General features: G+C 42.6%; 1 protein-coding gene across 1 annotated transcript in view; it reads left to right on the top strand.

The window, feature by feature from the left end:
* The first annotated feature begins 1,064 nt into the window (after positions 1-1,064).
* Positions 1,065-20,046, top strand: part of GRIK1 (glutamate ionotropic receptor kainate type subunit 1) — a 168,549-nt gene continuing 149,567 nt past the window's right edge. The window contains exon 1 of the mRNA XM_062622170.1: positions 1,065-1,382. Coding sequence (XP_062478154.1) covers positions 1,253-1,382 — 130 coding nt within the window. The 5' untranslated portion in view covers positions 1,065-1,252. The remainder of the gene's footprint in view (positions 1,383-20,046) is intronic.

The following is a 20,046-nucleotide window of genomic DNA, read 5'->3' as shown; positions in this document are numbered from 1 at the left end:
TTGAGACTGACTGGGAGATATAATGTAGGTGCTTACATTTCCATTGCACTTCAGCATGTGCTGAGACTGCTCCGAGGAGTTAATTTCTGGAACAATAGTTAGACTGGAAGAGAATACAAAATAAACAGGTTTGGATTATTTCAAATTTGGATCTCAGATATGTAATTTTAGTTCTGTTGCTAGGTGGGAGTCATTTTCCTATTATGTTTTCTTCTTTTTCCACCTCAGCTCAGGATCCATATGTTTACTTTATAGCAAAAGCATTTTGAGTTTCACTGAACCTTTTAAACTGAGATTTTTAAAATAACTTTAGAATGTTAAGTCACCGGGGAAAAAACGATAGCGGTCCGCTGGTCAAGCCAAGGACAGGGAGCAGTCTGATCCCTGTGCTCAGTAGTTCCAAATCGGTCTTGAGATCTCACCACTCAAACTTTGCGAACTACTGACCCCAGGTGAGCATCCCTTGCTGAGCCTCCTGACATATATGGGGAGATGCACTGTAGGGACATACCTCCTGTCCCCCCCCGGCTGTAGAGGTCCAGACACACTGCAGAAACACTGCCTCTCCCCCAGCTTATCTACATGGGTGTCCCTCAGCCGCCAGGTATTGTTCACCACAGCCTGATCTCGTGCCTCGTCCCCAGAAGGGAGCTGCACACATACAGGGGCTCCCTGCATCAGCTTCGCCTCTTGTCTGTATTTCAAAGCCCTATACAACCAGGCGGTAAACAAACAGGAGTTGTGGGGCTCATGGCATAGGGGAGGAAAAGCTTCCCCCAGGCCAAGGGGCTCCAACCTTGCGGGCAGAGTCCAAAGCAGGGCGCTCGGCTGGAGGGACCGGGGGCATCGCTGCAGCTCTGCCACTGCCCCCGTCCCTGTCTCTGCCCTGCACAGGGCGGATCTGGCCGTGATGCGGAGCAGTTGGGCGGTATCGTGCGTGAGTGAGTCCGTGTGTGTCCCTCCGCGTGCGCGATGCCCCGCCACACCGCCCTTCTCGGTCAGCACCCGGAGCCGCCTCGCCCCGCCCGGGGCCGCCCCGCGGGAGGAGCAGCCCCCTCCCGTCCCTCCCTCCGCTCCTGGCGGCGGCGAGGTTCGAGGGCAGCGGCGCAGCGCAGCGCGGCAGCGGCGGGCGCGGAGCCCCCGCGCCATGGGCGGACGGCGCGGAGCGGCGGCGCGCAGACGGCCCCTCCGGGGGTAGCCGCCCGCGCCCCGCACTCGCGGAGCCCGGCATGAACTGAGGCGGGCGCGGAGGATGGCGAGTGCCCGCAGCCCGCGGTGGCCCCTGCGCCCGGCCCTGGGCGGCAGCGGCGGGGGGCTCTTCTTCGTGCTGCTCTGCGCCTCGGCCGGCCTGCCCCGGAGCGGCCAGCAAGTGCTGCGGATCGGTGAGTGCCGCCCGCGGGCCCTGCGCACTCCGCTCCGCGGACACCACCGGCTCGCGCTGCCGGGACCAGGAACGCCGCAGGGGACTTGCCGCCTCTGGGCTCTTCCTCTCTCTCCTGCCCCGGGCGCTGCGCCGGTGCTGTCTAGTGGCAGCGGGACCCGCGTACCTCCCGCGGGATGCGCGGCGAAGCGCAGCCCGCGGGGACCCGCAGCGCCGGGTCTCGGGCTGCGGGCGACGCCGGCCAGGCTGTCCCCAGCCCGTGGCTTTCCTCGGCGGGGCGTTTGTTCGGGGAGACGGGCGCAGCCCCCCCCCGCTTCGCCCCGCTGCCGGGCTCCTCGGGTGCGGCTCCCGAAAGTTTGCCTTGGTGCGCGGTGGCGGGACGCGGGAAGTTGGATGCGGGGATCCCAGCGGAGCGGGCTCGCGGAAGGGTCTAGGGCGAGCATCCCGGGAGCAGCTCCGAAGCTGGTGGGCGAGGAGGGTGTCACCGCACAGGCGCTCCGCGGCCGTGGGTGTAAAGTGCGGCCAAACCCGGTCAGACGTGGCTCCCCGCGTCGCGGGGCCGCAGGAATGGGTCAGTGACCTTAAAATGCGTGCCGAAAAGCGCTGAGGTTCCCGGCGCCGCAGGGGAGAGCGAGCGGCTGCAGCCTGAGCAGGGCAGCCTTTTGGGATGGGAGACGTGTTGATCTCCTTTGCCCTCGGCCCCCAGTCCTGAGTGGGGGCAGCTTCGCCAGTGCTGTACGTACGTGTAGCCCCAGAAAACAGGAATTTATTTTTAAGTAGAAAACTCCGCACCATGGAAACGGGGCTCAGTGCACAGGAAGCCTCTCTCCCTACAGTGGGTTTCTTGTGTCAGTCAAGTGAGACGGTGAATACAAAGTATCGAAAGAGTTAGGGGTTAGGAAAAACTGGGAAAGATGTAGGCTGAATCTGTCACACTTGTTTTCTCTGCCTATCCCTCTTTCGCTTGACGAACACTGAACATGAAGCAGAAACAGAAGTTCCTGAGCAAAGTAAAAGATTGATGCCTTTTGATCTGGCAAGTGTTAACCCTGCTCAGCTTTCCTCACGAGTCTTCCTTTAAACATCATGTGGAAAGCTCCTCACAGGGTTAGAGAGCAAGGGACCCGATGGCTGAAACATTTAAATAAATGGGGTGCAGTCCCTCAAAGTGCTGAGCAAAGGCAAAGGGAGAGAGGGAGGGAGGGAGGGAGTGGGGAAGAAAAACTGAAGGCGCTGAGCACCTTATGGCCGAAAATCTGTAAGTTCATAACTGTTCATAATCAGTGTATACTCTTTTCTCATGGATGAAGTTTGCTGTTTCTTTGCTCACCCCTACAGTGTAACTGTGCCACATTTGAAGCTGAGAGGAATATCTGTGCACGAGCATGGAGCACATAGAACACAGAGCTCTTACAGATGGGTAAATTCAGGGCCAACAAAACTTGTGGAAGAAAGTAAACTGTTCAGATAACTTAGCCACATGGTACAGCAGGATGCTTTCGAAATACACAAGCACTTCATGGCTGCTAGGCAGCCTTAACTTGCTTAGCTTCAATGGGAATAGTCTCTGAAGGAAAAATGAGCATGCCAGGGTGTAAAGGGAAACAAATTTGCTTGAACATAGTCTAAATGCTTAGGTCTGTGCAGGATGAAACCTTGGCTTCACCGCTGGCATCAGCGATGCAGGGACTCAGGCAGAGCTTTAGGGTGTGCACTCCTGATTCTGTCAGTTTCCCTGTTTAAGCAAAACGTAACTTGCTTTGCAGCTTCTGTTTGGTCTAGCAAGACTCCCAGGCAGTTGCCCACGTTGCTTTTCCCTAAAATTGTTCTGCGTGGTTTGTAGACTCTCTGCTTCAAGATCTGTGTGTATCTCTATTTTGGATGCACTCCATCAGTGCATGCAGCAATGATACCTTAGTACTGATTCAGCTCTGTTACTTCCACCACAATATAAAAAATGGTAAGTATGACAAACTGCCCAGCTTTCAATCACAGCAACCAAATACACATCCAGAGCAATGCTGCAGGAGAATAAATGCTCCTTGTCTGTTACATGGCTGTGAATGCATAAAATATTAAATGTATTCTTATTACCATAGTTATCCTTCCTAAAAGGTAATGATGTTATAAGATATTAATCTTTCACATCTGCTAAAGAGCAGCAAGTTTCTCTGTGGAATCTGTCACTCACAGAGGTGACAAACAGAAGTGATGACAGTAACTCTTCCAACACTTATTGATAACATAAAAAATCATGCCAAAGCATTTCTGACAGTGAGGAAAGTGCTATTAAGCCATCAGATTTTCTTCTTCACATTTTGGTTAATTAAAGAAAGAAAAGCACTGCTGTACAATGGTGCAGCAGTTTGCACCTGAGTAGCTTAATTGCATTTTCCACTGTTAGTGATCTGGATTTCTTTTTTTTCTTTTTCTTAATTATTATTTTTCTGGCTTATAATGCAAATAAGTGGATTATCTTGTTGATATTTAATTAGTTGAGAAAGGACACACAAGCAATAGGAATTCTAGCTATTTCTCAGCATCTAGCTAATGACTACCTTACTAGCCATCTAAACAAGAAAATGAGGGATTTAAAGATGACCAGTAATTTAACTCATTAAAATAAAAACCATGGATTTTGAAATAAGATATAGTTTTCCATTTCAGGTAGTACAATACTTAAATATTATTGTCTTACTGAGTATTTGTTTCATGCTCATGTTAAAAAGCTGTTCCTTGATATATGAACTAATACCATCTTTATCTATGCATAAACCAGGTAGGCTATATTATATAAGGGCATATTTAAAGTTCATGAACCTAGTATTTTTGATTTAATACCAATGAATTCCTAGTTTTTACACCGTGTCAACCTAAACTTCTTATCTATCCTGCTTGTACCACTTGTATAAAATAAATTAACTCAAAGAATAGAAGGAAAAATAGAAATAAAGACAAACAGGTGCTGAGTTGCAGAAACAGCTTCCAAAGCACTGAAATCTTAGCAGCAACAAAATCTATTTGTTAATACTGCAGAGCTTTCTCATATCTTACTGTATGTCCTTAAGGCCATTTAAACTTCTTAGTGGGTTATAAGATTATACTTCGTCAATATTACATGGAAATTTATAAATGTTAGTCATTCAAGCTACACTCTGGATTAGAACTAACCAATAGTTGAGAAACTACGCAAGTTATTAACATATCACTGGAGTTAATGAAAAAGAGAACGTGCCAGTTTTCAACAAATACCTGTAGGAAGTTATACTTGGATGAATCTTGGAATTAATCTCTAAAATTAACAGCTCCTGCAAATGAACAAATGAACAAATGAATAATTTTTAGGTTTCATAGAAATTGCTTTAGGTGATGAAATAGATACCCTTGAGTTCATACCAGAAGTAATTTTCAGTAATTTGTGTATTTCTGTAGTTAAATGGAATATTTAAGCACGGGCTCATGCTCTGCACTAATTTATTCCTTACTTAAGCAAAAGTCCCGATGGTGTAGTGAACTGCATTTTCAAAGATGCAGGATTAGCCCCATAATATTTCTCTCCAACTGAGAAATACAGGGTTCAAACAGACACACGTAAGTCAACCTAACTTACAAATTATTATTTTGTAATGAGTTGAAATCTTCAATATATATTTCAAAATACATGTCTGTATTTCCCAAGCAGGGCTAGAGCTGTAAGATTTCTTCCTGTGTGACATTGCCATTCCCATACTGTGAGAATGACAAAAAAGACAAAAACCTAATTAATTTCCCAGCAAATTTGCTACTTTTTGTCAACTCTGAGATTTTGTTTGTGAAGCGAATGATATTAATACATATTTGGGCTTCATCAGCGTGACATGGCAAAAACTGTGTTTGGAAAGTGTTTATGAAGGCATATGGCCTGTCTTCACTTAACATCTTTCATTCAGGCCACAAGTACAACCTCAATACTGCTTTTTCATTACAGTCTTTTTGTATATCCTGGTCAGTAATAAAGATTAAATCCTGCTTCCTCCCAGTATTTTAAACAACTGTCTCTAATCTTCTTTTCTCAGAAGGGCTTGATTTGACCAACAAGACTATAGATTGTACTGCAGTAAAAAAAAATCCTACCCAAGAACTGATTAGTTTTACTCCACAGCTTTGGATCTGCAACCTGCAAGCCCAGTATGTCCTAGTTTTTGGTTGACTTCAGATTTTAGTTTGCAGTAATGAATTTATGGTTTGGGGAAAGCTTTACAGTGGGAATGTTATTACCCTTCCCTCTCTTTTTCTTTCTTTTTCTGCTGAAGGTACTATAGTATTACCTAGAAAATAATTAGCTTTCAAATGGTGAATTTGCTTTCACTGAGCAAAATCAAAATTCGAAATTAAAACTGCTTCATTACTCCAAATAATCATCTTTTTCATTTCAGGTAGAGGAATGAGTATTTGATAGGGCTGCTGAAGTTTCTTTCTTTTTTTTTCATATTCCTCTAATAATGCAGAAGGTTCCTTATGTTATCTTTACAGCTTCACCTGTATCAAGACACAGACTAGCAGAAGGATGGCACAGGCACTGGGGAATGTGAATCAGTTATATGATCCAGTTAGAAGTGGTCTCTAAGAATCAGTTTTGAGCTTATTTTCTTGAGTCCATCAGGCTCTTTACAGTTACATGTTCTAGTGTTTTTTCCCTTTGGGCTTTCAGACTGCGCCATCAGAAGTTTAAAAGAGGACAATTATAAATTCTGTTAGCATTGAAATTGTTCCCATGTTCTGCCATTGGATCTGCACGTGCAAACTTGGTCTATTTCAAGGAAAATTATGTTTACAGCACATTGATTCTGGCTGGGGTTCAAGACCAGCCGTCCTTCCATATTGCTAAGTGGCATGGAGGTCCTGGTGCAATGCTGAGTAGGTGGAAGTGACAGTCAGAGTGCAGAAGTACCTACAGAAATACAGAGCAGGACTTGTTTTGCGTGAGCAAGTATGTGAAACTCCTTGTTCTACCCACATATAAAGGAGTGGCAAAACTTTTCACAGCCATTACGTCCAAGCAACACTTCTGCTAAAAGCATTATCACAGATCCTGAGGCATTGCTTTGGCTCTCAGGTGGAGAAGGGACAGAGTTTGCCCTGAATCCTGTGGTACCTCACTGAGACCTTAAAATCATTGGGATAAAAAAATCAAACAAACCAAAACCCACAAAAAAACAATGCTTTTCTTTTTTCTTTTGTCTCTCTTTTAAAGATCAAGTATGCTAAAATATAGTAAGAGCCATTCACTACACTGTAGGTAATACAGGATTTTCAGTTCTATATGTTTTGGGCACAATAAGCAGGAAAAGACACTTGTGTATGCAGTGGATCGAAGGTTTGGGGAAAAAGAAATTGCTGTTTTAAAGGAACAACTTTAGGTAGCTATAAGAAAAGAAGAAAAAAGTTTGGAAATAAGAATTTATTGTCGCCCTTGGATGAACAATGGAGAAGAGTCTTGCCGGAATGTTTATATGGTGCTTGCTGCCACTCACTTCTAGTAAAGATCACCTCCGCTTCCCCTCACAGGGAGATGTGTCATTAATGTCCTCAGCATGCAAGCCAGATCCCCAGGTGAGTAATTAGGCTTGCCTAATCTGCCACTGCTGTTTCTGCAGTTAATGGCAGTCTGTATGTCAGCCCAACGTATCCTAAGTATTACTTAGTTGCTTACATCTTTAATGTTAAGTGTCTTCTCCTACCCTAGAGCTTTGGCCTTCTTGGTTCATGACAGTGCACATGAAAGCTGGTAGGTTTCTAACTCTCTGCTTTCCTTCAATGAATAGCAAGTGGCCCATGCATCTGGGCTTACAGCTATGTCTCTAAACAGGTAAATCAAATGATGCTCCTTCTATTTACAAGTCTTGCCTTGTTATACCTTTACCTAGCTATAGTAACACTACTTCTGTATTTTGTAATGCAGCAGAACGATTTGGCAATTAACAGCTACTATGAATTGTGCTGTCTTTAGTGGAAGCTGGATTCTATAGATTGGTTTTATCATGATTCTGCAAGACAGACTGAGAAGAAAAGCTGTTATGTATTCATACATACAGCTGATATTCATACACATAGTTTATATTCTTGGATCATGTAATTAGAAGGCAAATCCATGGAAATTGGTGCTTTGGGGGTCTACCATGTGATGGAAGGTTATACCGAACTAGTTTCCTTACTGCTTTGTTTCATGTAGCATGAACTTTCATATTTCAACAAGAATTGTAATTAATACTAACAACACTGATATTCTGAAGCAGTAGAGCTCAGAGTACTTCACAAAGCACATCCAGTTAGTTTTATTTTATGACTGGGGAAGCCAAGGCCAGATAACTGAAGTGTTTTGCTGGCAAACTTGTGGCAAAGCTGGGAGTGACTCCAGGTCTCTTGAGTGCCATCACCCCCGATCTCTGCCCACTGCATCACAACTTTGACATTTCCTTATGGTTTGCAAATTAGGTGAAGATTTGTATTGATCTTTTGGAAATTAGTAGTTTGAAATGCTAAGTGTTGCTGCTACAGAGGCATAGGTGTGTGTAACTAAGCAACTTTTATGTAGGTGTTTTATGTCCTGAATGGCTTGCACATGCTTGGAGCGCAGCCCTGGATGTGCAGTGCAAAGCAGGTAACGCTGGAGATGTTCCCTGATATTAGAGGATTCTTTGAAGACGCAGAGCACGTGCCTTCCTCTCCTGATCTGGGTAGTGGCCAGATTTTAGGTGCGATATCTGACCTTAGCCAGAAGCCCTTCGGAGCCAACCAATGTGCATGGCCCTTGAAAGTGCCTTTTCACTGCTCAGATTTCTCTGAGCATCTTTTCAGCATGGTTTGCCATGTCCTCTCCAATCTTTGCATCTGCTCAGCAGGGTGCTGTTCTGCTAAAGATCAAGCATGGTAAGCCTTAGCAAGGGTAATACAGAAGAATTTCAATTTTTCTCCCCCCTTTTGGCACTCCTACAGACTACTCCGCTATGACACTTATGCCCCTGTAATTATACGTATTTTGAATACAGAAACATTTTGTTATTTGTACCAGTTCTAGAAGGATGTGCACTGTCAAGGTGGTTATATGTTTTCACTAGGCTGTAGCTTCCGGGCAAATGCAGCAACCCCTGTGAATTGGCCTGACTTGTTCTCTTGCATCATGTCTGTTCCAGCATGATGTTTCCCTCTTCCCCAAGGAAGAGTCTAAGCAGTTCAAAAGAGGCTTTCAGATGATATTAGCTATGAGCAGGGATGTAGACTGTACCATCAAAACAGTTGAAGTCTTTATCAAATATTCAGGTGTCCTTACAAAATTCTACAGCCATGCTAGCTAGGAATTAACTCTGGCTTCACAAACTACACGTCTCAGGGCTCAGAGTCCCTTGCTTTCACTGTGTCAGTCTCAAGCCTGATGAAGGTATGGAGAAATGAAAATTAGATGCACCGAGATGTGAATATCCAGAGGGGAAAAGAAACCCCAACACAATAAATACAACTTTTGCTTTCACAAAAATCACCTTTTCTCTGCTTACTTTCAAGAAAAGATACAAGAGAATCCAAAATCATTTTGATGTTCCTTCCTGCTGTGCAAACGGCTTTCTCCTAAATGTCTTGGGGGCCCTGTGCCAACCCAGTCATTTCTATAAAGGCTATGAATAGGAAGTTTGGGCCTGATGGAATGTGAAAAGTATTTTATGTGAAATAGTTACTTCATTTTTGAGGAATTGCAAATTAATCATGATTTCTCTGGAATGGTCCCAAGAGATTAATCTCAAGACATCAAGTCCATATCAAGCTTAAAGGCTCCCTATCAGTAGTCAGAGAGGAGGCCAGGTAGCTGCAGCAACAGAGTGACATATGTAAAACACTGTTTGATTATGTCAGTATCACAGAGAAAGCTGTTTAAAAGTTACGTCAGGTTTTTTAGCTGTATTACACTTTTTCAGAGACTGTTAGTCACTGTCAGATTGGCCAGTGAGTCAAAATGCATGATGAATAACTTCAGCAATCTTATGTGGTATAGTAAGAAGCTGTTGAGAACTATTGAAAGAACTAATAGTGAGCCACTTAAGAATTCTTCCCTACAGTTTGGAACAAAATAAAATTTAAATTTCTGATTAAAATATATTCATGCTTTGGTTTTGAATTATTTTATTCATCTTTGGATTCAGAAGGAGTATAGGAAGTTATTTAAAAATCAAACATCATCTTTGTTAGCCTGTTTGAATGAGAGATGAATGAGTAAATATCTTGCACAGGGTGCAGGAAGGACATGGAGTCACTGCTGTACTGTTTTCCCTTATGGCTGCTCAGATGCATTTTGTACGATAGACTGTGCTCATGCTAAACAAAATGGCTTTGTTAATACAATGCTGTATCCCAGATTTATTTGCCTATACTTTAAAATATTAAAAGCAAAAGACTATATCAAAAGAGTGCAGTAGATGAGGCAGAAATCCTGAAGAATAATGTATGCACTTGGGTAAGAAAAGATGGGATTTTTAAGTTGCTCAGTCAGCACCAGTTTCATATTTCCCATCTTCTGGGGTTTCACTTTTTAAATCTTATGTTTATATAAAAAGCTTTTGGTATAATTCTATATCATTGTGTAAAAACCAATCAGAAATGCAGGAATGTTCCTCTCCTGCCATACAGACATGGCAAGGATCACTAGTGCAATGCAAGATGGAGACCTGTGCCACCCATCAGCAGTAGATGTGGCTGTTCTTCCGGTGCACCTGGCCCTAGAGAAGAATGAGACACTTCTGTTGGTCTTTTTCCAGAGGTATTTGGTGATGGAAAGCTGTCTGGCAGCGCAGCAAAGGGGCAGTGCATGCTCCTGGCTTGTACAGATGCAGGAACAAATCCAGGCAAGGGGCAAGCTTGTTTCTGCAGCTCTGGGCAACACATGCATCGTGCAAAGGGGTATGGCAGGTACTTCTCTGGCTATTCATATGAAGCTGTCAGTGACTGCATTCATAGCACCAGACCATCAAATTTTAATACTCTTTGCCTACCCTAATGACACAAAGTAGAAATACACAGGTTCCTGCTTCTCCATTTGGAAATCGTTTGGCAAAGGTCCCCCTGAGGACGCACAGCCCTCTTGTCTGTAACACAGGTTCCCTAAGCCCAGTGTCAGGGATCTGGGCAGAGAGGGAGCTCGCTGCAGAGAATGGCTTAGTATCCCTTGCATGGGTTTACTTTGAAAAGAGACCGCTTGGATTTTGACTGTGCTAACATTCAGTGGGGGTGACTTGCTGGTCTGTTACGTGCCGCTAAGCTGTTGCAGTGGTGGTGTCGGGATGACTTCAGCACTCACCTGCAGATTGCTGCTGCACACAAAGCCTCACGGAGCTGAGTGGATGCCATCAAATGTAAAGTTCTATGTGCACTTGGCTGTAGATTTCATCTATGGTTATAAGCCAAATGTTGATGCAGCTCAATGCATTGAGTGGATTTCTTCTCTGCACGGGAACCTTTAAGGTTCCCAGTCTTGCCTCCTCTGTTTCTGCTTCCCTTTTCTCTGAGAATGGAGGTGCTCAGCTCATCCAGCCACATGCTGTGGCACGCGATTCAGTCCTCCCACCAAGGCCACTTTCAGAATTTTGAAGTAAAAATGATGTCTCTCTTCTTGCTATCTCTGATCCAACAACTTATACACAAAAAGCTTTTTATTCTTCCGAAGCTGTTTCCTTTCAGCTATGCCAAACCACCCCAGAAATGTATCAGTGGGGCACTCCAGCCAAAGTCTAATGTGAGATGACGTTTTCCAGCTGTAACTATCTTGAAAATTTTCATTTCACGTCCAAATTGTTTACTTATCTGCTAGAAACATATGTTAAGAGAAGTTAAGGCTCTGTTGCCCAAGGTGCATTTTAATACAGGGGAAGAACTGCTTCAGATATTTCACATTACATCTTCTAGCTCTATCTGGTGCTGTAAATTATAAAGCTGCTCCACTGAACTGGATGAAGATTAAATTTTTGAACACTGTTTTCTGAAGAATGCAGATTTTTCTCTTTGAAATGAAGAATCTGTCGTGCATCAGTGTGGCTCACTGCATACCTTGCTGCCCGAGCCTTTTTTTTTTCTGTTAGGGTACCAGGCTGTTCCCTGGGGACCATGTCCTGTCATTGATCCATGTACTGACATTAAAAAGCATCTGCAGCTGGACTGAGTGTGGGATGTGCCCTGAACAGCAAGTGGTGGGGGAAACCGTAATTCTGCTGTCATCTTGAAATCAGAACTGTCCAATGAAGAAAAGCTACCAAGAAACATTTATCTTATTATCTAAAGGGTAGATTTACATTAAATACACACTCACTGTGAGGGTGGTGAGACACTGTCACAGGTTGTCCAGAGAAGCTGGGGCTCCCCCATCCCTGGCAGTGTTCAAGGCCATATTGGACAGGGCTTGGAGCAACCTGCTGTAGTGGAAGGTGTCCCTGCCCATAACAGGGGGGCTGGAAGTAAATGATCTTTAAGGTCCTTTCCAACCCAAACCATTCTATGATTCTATGATCTGTGTAGACCTTCTCTTGTGGGTGCCCAGTGTATGTATGATACACAGATGTGTTTAAAAAAAAACCTGATTGTTTGCAGCATCCAAGTGAAATACTTATGCATTGCTGTTTTACTCAGATCCATGCTACTATCAGGCTGAATTCCTGGCTTCCAGCCTTCTTCTCTTCGCTCTCTCAGTGTGTGGAGATCTCATCTGTGTTTGTTTCCTTCTGTGCCTAACACAGGCCCCTGGGAGGAAGCTGTGTGGGTGCTTCTTTAAAGCAACATAGTACCGAGAGGACTGAGTTTTGCAAACAGTTCTGTGCCTCTCTATAAAAGGATGAATTTAGTCCTGTTTCCTCTTATGAATTGTATTCATGTATGTACATAAAAGCCAGACACTACAGCTGCCCTGAATGCTGCTTGCTCAAAATTGCAACACAACTCTCTGGTGCAGACAATGCATGGGGCCAGAGGATGTTAACCAGTGTGGGAAGAGCACCAGTATCAAGGTTCTCCATGGCATCCTCTCTGTGTCATCCTCATCAGCTTCACAGGGGAGAACAAACGGGGAGACTTGGTATCATGGCACCTCATTTCCTTCCCATGTGGCAGCAATGCTCCCTGTCTTCTGAGAGCAGCACATGGAGGAGCAGCAGCAGGTCCTTCACGTTGGAGTGGTGGCAAACATGCCTGAGACTCCTGCAGACAACATTTTTCTGGGTGAGTAGATCAAGTTCACATCTGCTTTGTCAAATTCTCCATCAGCAGAGACAGTTGAGGTGCACAGCGTACATCTCAACCTTTTAGTTGGTTAGCACAGAATCAGAGGAGAAAGAAAGTATTTTTTGCTAATTAGATGGCTATATGCTTTATGCCCTCTGGTTCTTTGCTTTTAAATGGGAATGCTTCTGTGTGTAAGCAGATTACTTCTGTGTTAATCAGAGTGTTTCATAGCCTATTGTATATAGGCAGAAGTTAGTCCTGTTTTCCATGATGTATTGGAATGCTTTGCACTGCAAGATAATGAGAAAGGCTGATGAGGGAAAAGAGAATGGCCCTTTATAAATTCAGAATAATTAATATGACAACTACTGTTTTAAGATGGCTTATGTACTAAGTTATTTCTACAAGTCCATAAGTGAAAAAGTGATGAGATCACACCTTTTCTTCCTTTTCACAAAGGTAGTTTCAGGAAGCCATTGTATGAAACTTTGTCCTGAGTATTTCTCTGAGTGCTAAGTTATTCTCATGCATTGTCAATAAAAAAGTGAATCTTGTTTCCAAGCAGCTGTAATTATCCTTAGTAATTTCCCTCTGTCCTGTGAGAAGCTTCATCAGAGTCAGACCTGATCTGTTTTCTGTATATTTTTTTAGAAGTATCATGTGCAAGAAAACAAAAACTGCAGCAATAATGCTTATGACTTTCTGAAACTGCACCAAGAAACAAACACAAAACACTGCCCATCAGTGAAGGGAAGGGTGTCCGAAACAGTCTTGGGAGCACCGGAGGTGAGGAGGAGGTGCTCCAGGTGCCTAAGCAGGGATCCTCTGCAGCCTCTGGAGAGACCATGGTGGAGCAGACATCCACAGTGCAGCTGTGAAGGACCACAGGCCAGGGCAAGTGGAAATGCCCTGAAGAAACTGTGGCCCAAGGAGAGCCTGTACTAGAGAAGGTTTATACTTGCAGTCCATGGGGAGGAGCCATGCTGGAGAAGGGCAAAAGTGTGAGGAGGAAGGAGTGGCAGAGAGGAGCTGCTATGGACTGACCACAACTCCCCTTGTAATGCTTAGGGTTGTAGGAGGTAAAGAAGTTGGAATGAAGGTGTGAAGTTGAGCCGAGGGTAAGGGGGAAAGGTGGTGTTTTAATTTGTTTCTCACTATCCCGATCTACTTTCATTGGCAATAAATTAAACTAATTTTCCCCAAGTTGAGCCTGTTTTTCCCATGACAGTAATTGTTATGTGATCTCACTGTCTTGTCTTTACCTTGACCCAGGAGCTTTTCAATCTTAGTTTTTTACCTCTGTCCTGTGAAGAGGGGGAGTGAGAGAGCATCTGGGTGGGTGTCTGGCAGCCAGTCAAGGTCAACTCACCAACTAGGAAGTTGAAAAATTAAAAAAGGATTATGTCCAGGGCTCATCTTTAACACCTTCTGGTAAGAATAGTGTGAAGCTGCTTCTTTCCAATGGCTTTTAACCGCTGTTGTAAAGGCTGGCATTTCTTAGGTGGGAGACTGAGCACTTCAGTGATACCAGCTGACTATGCATTTGCACAGTAAGAAACTGGATTTTAAAATACTTTAATTAACTAAGCTTAGAAGGTGCAGAACAAAATTTGATGGGGAGCTTTAATTAATGCTAGAATTCCTGGCTTTTGTATTTGCAACTCAGCTGTTTGCAATACCAAGAACACATTTTATTACAATTCTTAGAATAGTATAATGATTCATGGTATAAGAAGTAATATGTAACAGTGAATGTAAATTTATGTTAGTAAGCTCTCTTCATTGATTATTTGATCCGTAATTCTAAACGCACAGGAGAAATCTGAATGAAATGTAGTTACTGCTCGTGCCAAATTGTCAGGTTTTATATCTTGTCATCGCAGCTGAATTAAGTCATATTGGAGAATTAACAAGAATCAAAGAAGTTTTTAAAAGGAATATTCAACGTATTTAGTTTCACATTTTAGAATTTTAATACACACAATTTGTTCCTTCATTACTCCTCTAAGTTAAAACAGAGACAGGTTGGGTAGAAAGAGATGATGGTCAGCCAGACTTCTGATTTAACCTCTTGAAAGCAAGTCTTGTAATTAAAATGTTGATTCCTAGTAAGTAAAGTAGGTATTAATAAGCTCCTTGGGCATGTATTATATTTAAAATCACTTCCTACTTTTGGCAGGGATGAAGGAAGCAGGCGCAGACTTTTTCAAAGATTAAACACTCAGTCCTTCTTCCATAGTAGTCAGTTTGTTATGAACCTATGGACAACCGTTTGATTGACATGAGCTTCAAACTGCTCATATTTAGCAGATTTAAGTGGAAAACGTCTTTGAAAACCAAGTCTTTACTCTTATCTGTAAGTTCTTATAGAAAATCTGTGATAAAATGGGTACAAAATAGTATCTTCTGATTCTCTGACCTTTGTTTTAAGTGGCAGACCATTTTTTCTCAGAAAAAAAGACCCAAAGGCTACTTTAGCTCTGCCTCTCCCAGAGTCAATGGAACTACGGCAGTTTATAGTAATGAGGTTCTGGCAAGTGTATTATTCTGACAGAAGAGAACAGTTGGGCAATTTACTGCAGCTCATCCAAACTGCAAATGAAGGTTCTGGATTCCATTACATTGAGGAAATCAACAGTAATAAGCCTCGTCCTACTTCCTTTTTCTCCAGCTGCTGATTTTTCAAGGTCTCCCACTTTTGCAAAGGTTTTCTTCTCTGCCCTGCTTGTTCTCACCAAGCAGAGGCATGGAAAGAATGCCAGAATTCACTAGGTTTTAGTAAGAACAGATGCTATCAGGTGTAAGTTGTTCCAGCTACTGATGGTGCTGTAAACAGGCTTGAAACAGAGAGCTGGAACGTCTTCTAGCCAGTTTCTAGAAATAGTGTTATTATGCACATACAATCACATGGCTGGAACTAGCGCAGCAAACATTAAAAGGACAAACCCCTGTTTATATAGAAGAATGCCTTGTTAGAAAAGAATCTTCTCTTCCCTTATGCAGCTTAGCACAGAGCTTCTGATTCAGTGCACGAATATATCAAATAAGGTCAAGTATGATACAATTTTGATGTCATGCTGAATTCATGGTACAGCTAATGTTGTTACAGTCCTGTTGTGACTGACATAAACCTATCACATTTTCAATAGGGTGATTTGTGAAATATGTAGAAGAATCAGTGGAGATAAAAATAGGTAATGCAATAACAGCATCCATCTGGTCATAATTTTGCTTGTATTATACTGAGTAACCTGATTAAAAGGGTCATATTTAAATGTAATCTGGCAAAAATGCTTATAAAAATATGAGTGAGAGAGAAGGAACCCAAACTGTTGAGCTTTGCAGGCAAGTGAGGAGGTAATACATCCATCCACATGGGGCACAGCCCCCGTCACCAGCAGTGAGCTCCCGGTATGGAGGGGGACAGCAGGCAGCTCCCACCCTTTGTGAAACCCCTTCTCAGTGGGAGAACGGTAGGCAGCCTGTTGCATTTCTATTTGATGAGAGCCAAAGTAAAGTAAAAAGACCCTGAATGATATGCTACGAGGTAGAAAATCTCCTTTGTATTCACAGTTAGGATGGTACAGGGGTCTCAGGGTCCCCATGGCCTGTGATTCTGTCTGAATATTTTGAGGTCATTCAGTCACACCTGTAGCTAGTAGAAATGGTGCATTTTGGGTTGGATTAGCTTCTGCCATTCTTCATTATGTGCTCAGTGGACACAGGAGTATGTCACTCAAAGAAAAGAAAGGCAGCTGCGAACATGTAAAACACAGTATCACAATTTGTTAATTTGAATTTTCCCCTCACGTTACCAGTCTCTAAATACACAGGAATATTTTGGGTGAGGTCTGATCTAAATCTGAGGAGCTCCCTGACCTCCAAAGAGCCAGATGAACTTAAATCATCCAAGAACAGGATCTCTTCAGTTTTTTTGTACTGCATCCTAAAAAAAAAACCCATTGCTGCTAGATCTCTTTTGCTGGATAATGATGCTGCATTTATTGTGAGACACAGGAATGCTTATATTGCAAGTGAATGAAGGAAAAAAGGAAGGAAATAAATAAATAAATAGATATATAAAGGTCCAAGAAACAAACTATTTGCTGAAGACCTGGCCCACTGAAGCCCAGGCTTGTCTTCTGCCTCTTCTCGTCCTACAGTTACGGCAACCTCAGCTGCCTTTCTAGCTCCCTGTTGACCTCCTCCCCACAGAATCACCTGTGATTCTCCCCTTTCTTCAAAGTCCTCCTGCATATCCCCAAATAACAAGCAGCAAGAGGCAGAACTGTTGTTCCCAAGACACACACAGCCAGCAGACCAAACCTGCAGGTAATGAGCTTTTCCCTCGGTGAAGCCGTTTACTGCATTCCCCAAATAGGTTTTCACAAAATTTGTAGGAATTGCATGACTTTGAGATCTCTTACCATTTGTCAAACTTGGCTAAAGGTGGCCAGTGTTATTGGTGTTATTGGTGTTAACAGGACTGAGATGATCAGATAGCATGATTTTGCAAGCTTTGTTTCTTTAGAAAATCCAGATGGAAAAGGGACTTAAGTTTTTGGCTTAAGAAATCAGATGCATCTGTTATATACAAACTAGATTATATCTGGTGTAGCAAAATACAGTTTTCCCCCATTCTACACTCTCTGAAGATGTATATTCAAAACAAATTAGATGTGGTGCGATTTGTGTTTCTTGTGAGGCAAGAGCAGCTTAAGATGTGATGCTACTTTCCTTCAAGCCATACAGGCTTGATACTAACAATATCTTTCCTTCCCCTCCACCCTGGGAGACAGTGCAATCAGGATGTAGACAGACATAAAAGGAAAGATCTTTGATAACAGTTTCTAGAATACCAGGCTCATCAGTGTAGCTCAGCTTTCTCTTCATTACAGGGAAACATGTTTCAAGAATTCAAGGAGCATAAGATGTTCAGAACTTCGCTAATGTTTGTTATTCAAAAAGTGTGATCTACATCCTTCACGCGTCTCAAAATTGACACTGCTCTGTTGTGGAAGATTAGTAAAGCACAAATTCAAAGAGAGAATTTTTCATCTTAATGTGAAAGCCCTTTCCAACACAGAATATTCATCATAAACATCTATGTATGAATTAGAAGGGAGAAAAAATCCTTGCAAAGAGAGCATACAGTGATCAAGGGATATGATGTCCTCTCCTATGTAAAGTGGTGGAAGAGGAGCTGGGATTTGGAGAGTCGTTTTCTCAATGACTCAGACTGCTGCAATATGAGGAAGGGACATAGGTCCATTAGGAAAGCAAATGATACATTTCTACAGTGATATCTGCATATGGTGGTATAGCTTACACATATGGATCGCATATGGTAACAGGAACAGCAGTCCTGAAGCAGTACAGTGCTGTTTGGCTGTAGTCATTTGCTAGCATACTAAGGTAGGTTATAGTCCTTCAAATTCCTGTCACCATTTTTCAATCTGTGCTCCTTTCTCCTGCCCTCTCAGCCCTAAAAATGTGAGCTGGAGGTTGCTTCTGAAGCCTGCAAGCTTGCCTTATAAAGGTGATAATTTTTATGAGATTCAGTGATTGGAGTTCTGCTACAATAGCTCTTTACTGCAGTCTTGCTATCTCCTGTCATCATGAGCTCAAGCACCAGTACGCAAGGAAGGTAAAGAAAAGGAAATGGAGTGAAAAAACCTTAGATAAGAGCAAATTGGCAGTTTGATGATTATCTTAAGTATGTGGAACTGTGTTTATGCACACTTTCTAGTAAAACTCAAGTGCTTTCCAGCATGCAGCATGCAACATGCTTAAGAGATAATGGAGTGCAGGATTTATTGCAAAAACTCTTACAAAATTCTCAAATATGCTTCTCTTATCCGGACATACTGTGTTGTCCCCAGACTTGAAAGAGCACTACAGTGTTCACGTGGGCATCTAGCAAGTTACATATGTGTGCCTATAAAACTACCAAGACAGTGTAAGAATGTATTTGCAGCTAATGGGGAATAAAGGATTTATTTATTTTCTTTTCAGTAGGGATATCTTTGAACTCGGTTAAGACTTAAAGATGTTCTGTATTTCTGCCAGGATAAGAAAAAAAATAGCAAGTTTCCTGGCTTTGTAAGTCTTCAAAATTCAAATAACTGGCAGTGACGAAACAATGACAACTCTGATTGCTACTGACGGTCTGTTGCTTTTACAGTCACCTTCCAGGGCTTTATTGCTTATCCTCAGATAGAACAGTTGGCCCCGATGGAAAAGACAGGTTGCTACAGATGACAGGATCTTTACAACAGGCAATCATGATGGCATTAGTGTTTATCCACTGCAGTAAGTATATAAATCACAGGAAATGGGCTTTCCCTTTGAGTTGGAATCTGTTGTGTTGCTTTTGCCCAGACACAAATATTTATCCACCAAAGGGTGAAATTGCCAGACGCAGTTCATGCTTAGTCCAGTGAGCAGTTAGAGAATATTGTCCACAGAGCACAAACATGTTTTTAGGATGCTACTTGGAGACACAGATGTTAAATTACAAGTTGTTTGTGTATTTATTAGAGAGTTCTCCCTGCACTCTGTGTGCTAGAGGTATTGTGTAATCTGTAAGTGTAAATGAATAGAAGGTTCAAATGGGTGCTCTTCCTCTTGTGAAGTCTTTGGTGGGAGAGTGAGGTAACATATTGTGGGCATACTGTCACCAGTTCATGTATAAAACTCAGCAGCTTAGAAAAGAAGGTTAATTTTACCTAGGTAAATACTGATACGCAATTTTAGCTCAATAGTTGGGCAGTTCATTTTTATAGAACAGGCACTTCCCAGAAAATTGTTACATAAATCAGGGGAATTTACAATATAAGCATCCTCTGGAGCTTTTTCATTCCGGTTTTCAATGTCAGACAGCATTCAGTGTTAGAGGTTTGAAAGAAAGAAATTAGAAACTGTAATGGAGTATTATGGAAAAATATCCCTCAAGGAAGCTCTTTCCCAGCTTCTTATCCTTTGGTGTTTTGCCTATTACTAACATGCATGAATTCTGCATTTAATCTTATCTGATATAATCATTGCTGTTCTCATTGTTCCTGTGTCTCATCTTTTCTTGGATCCCATTGAACCCTCAGTTCTCAGTATCACCTTGTAGCAATACATTACCCAAGTTAATTATTCTTTGTATCAAACAGCATTTTCTTTTATCCGTTTCAAATTTGGTGCTTTCCTATTTCACTATCTTCATGTAGCCATACAAATGAAAAGGATAAACTGGAGAGGATAATCTTCTGCCTGTATCCTTCTTGCTATTTTCTATATCTGCATCACATTTTCTTTGCTCAGCTCCATCTGTTGGCCCCTCCGTCCCTAAAGTCAGAGCCTGAGCTGTGAGCTAGCCTTCACTCCCTTTAGTATTAACAGTCAAATACAAATAGTAGTTGTGATTAAACAAGGTGCTGTTTTCT

This window comes from Pezoporus occidentalis, unplaced genomic scaffold (genome assembly GCF_034315485.1).
Source record: "Pezoporus occidentalis ecotype Australia unplaced genomic scaffold, CSIRO_AGI_Poc_V1 ctg24, whole genome shotgun sequence".
Classification (NCBI taxonomy): Eukaryota; Metazoa; Chordata; class Aves; order Psittaciformes; family Psittacidae; genus Pezoporus; species Pezoporus occidentalis.
The sequence above is the reverse complement of the archived record's forward strand: the minus strand, read 5'-3'. Positions and strand labels throughout refer to the sequence as shown.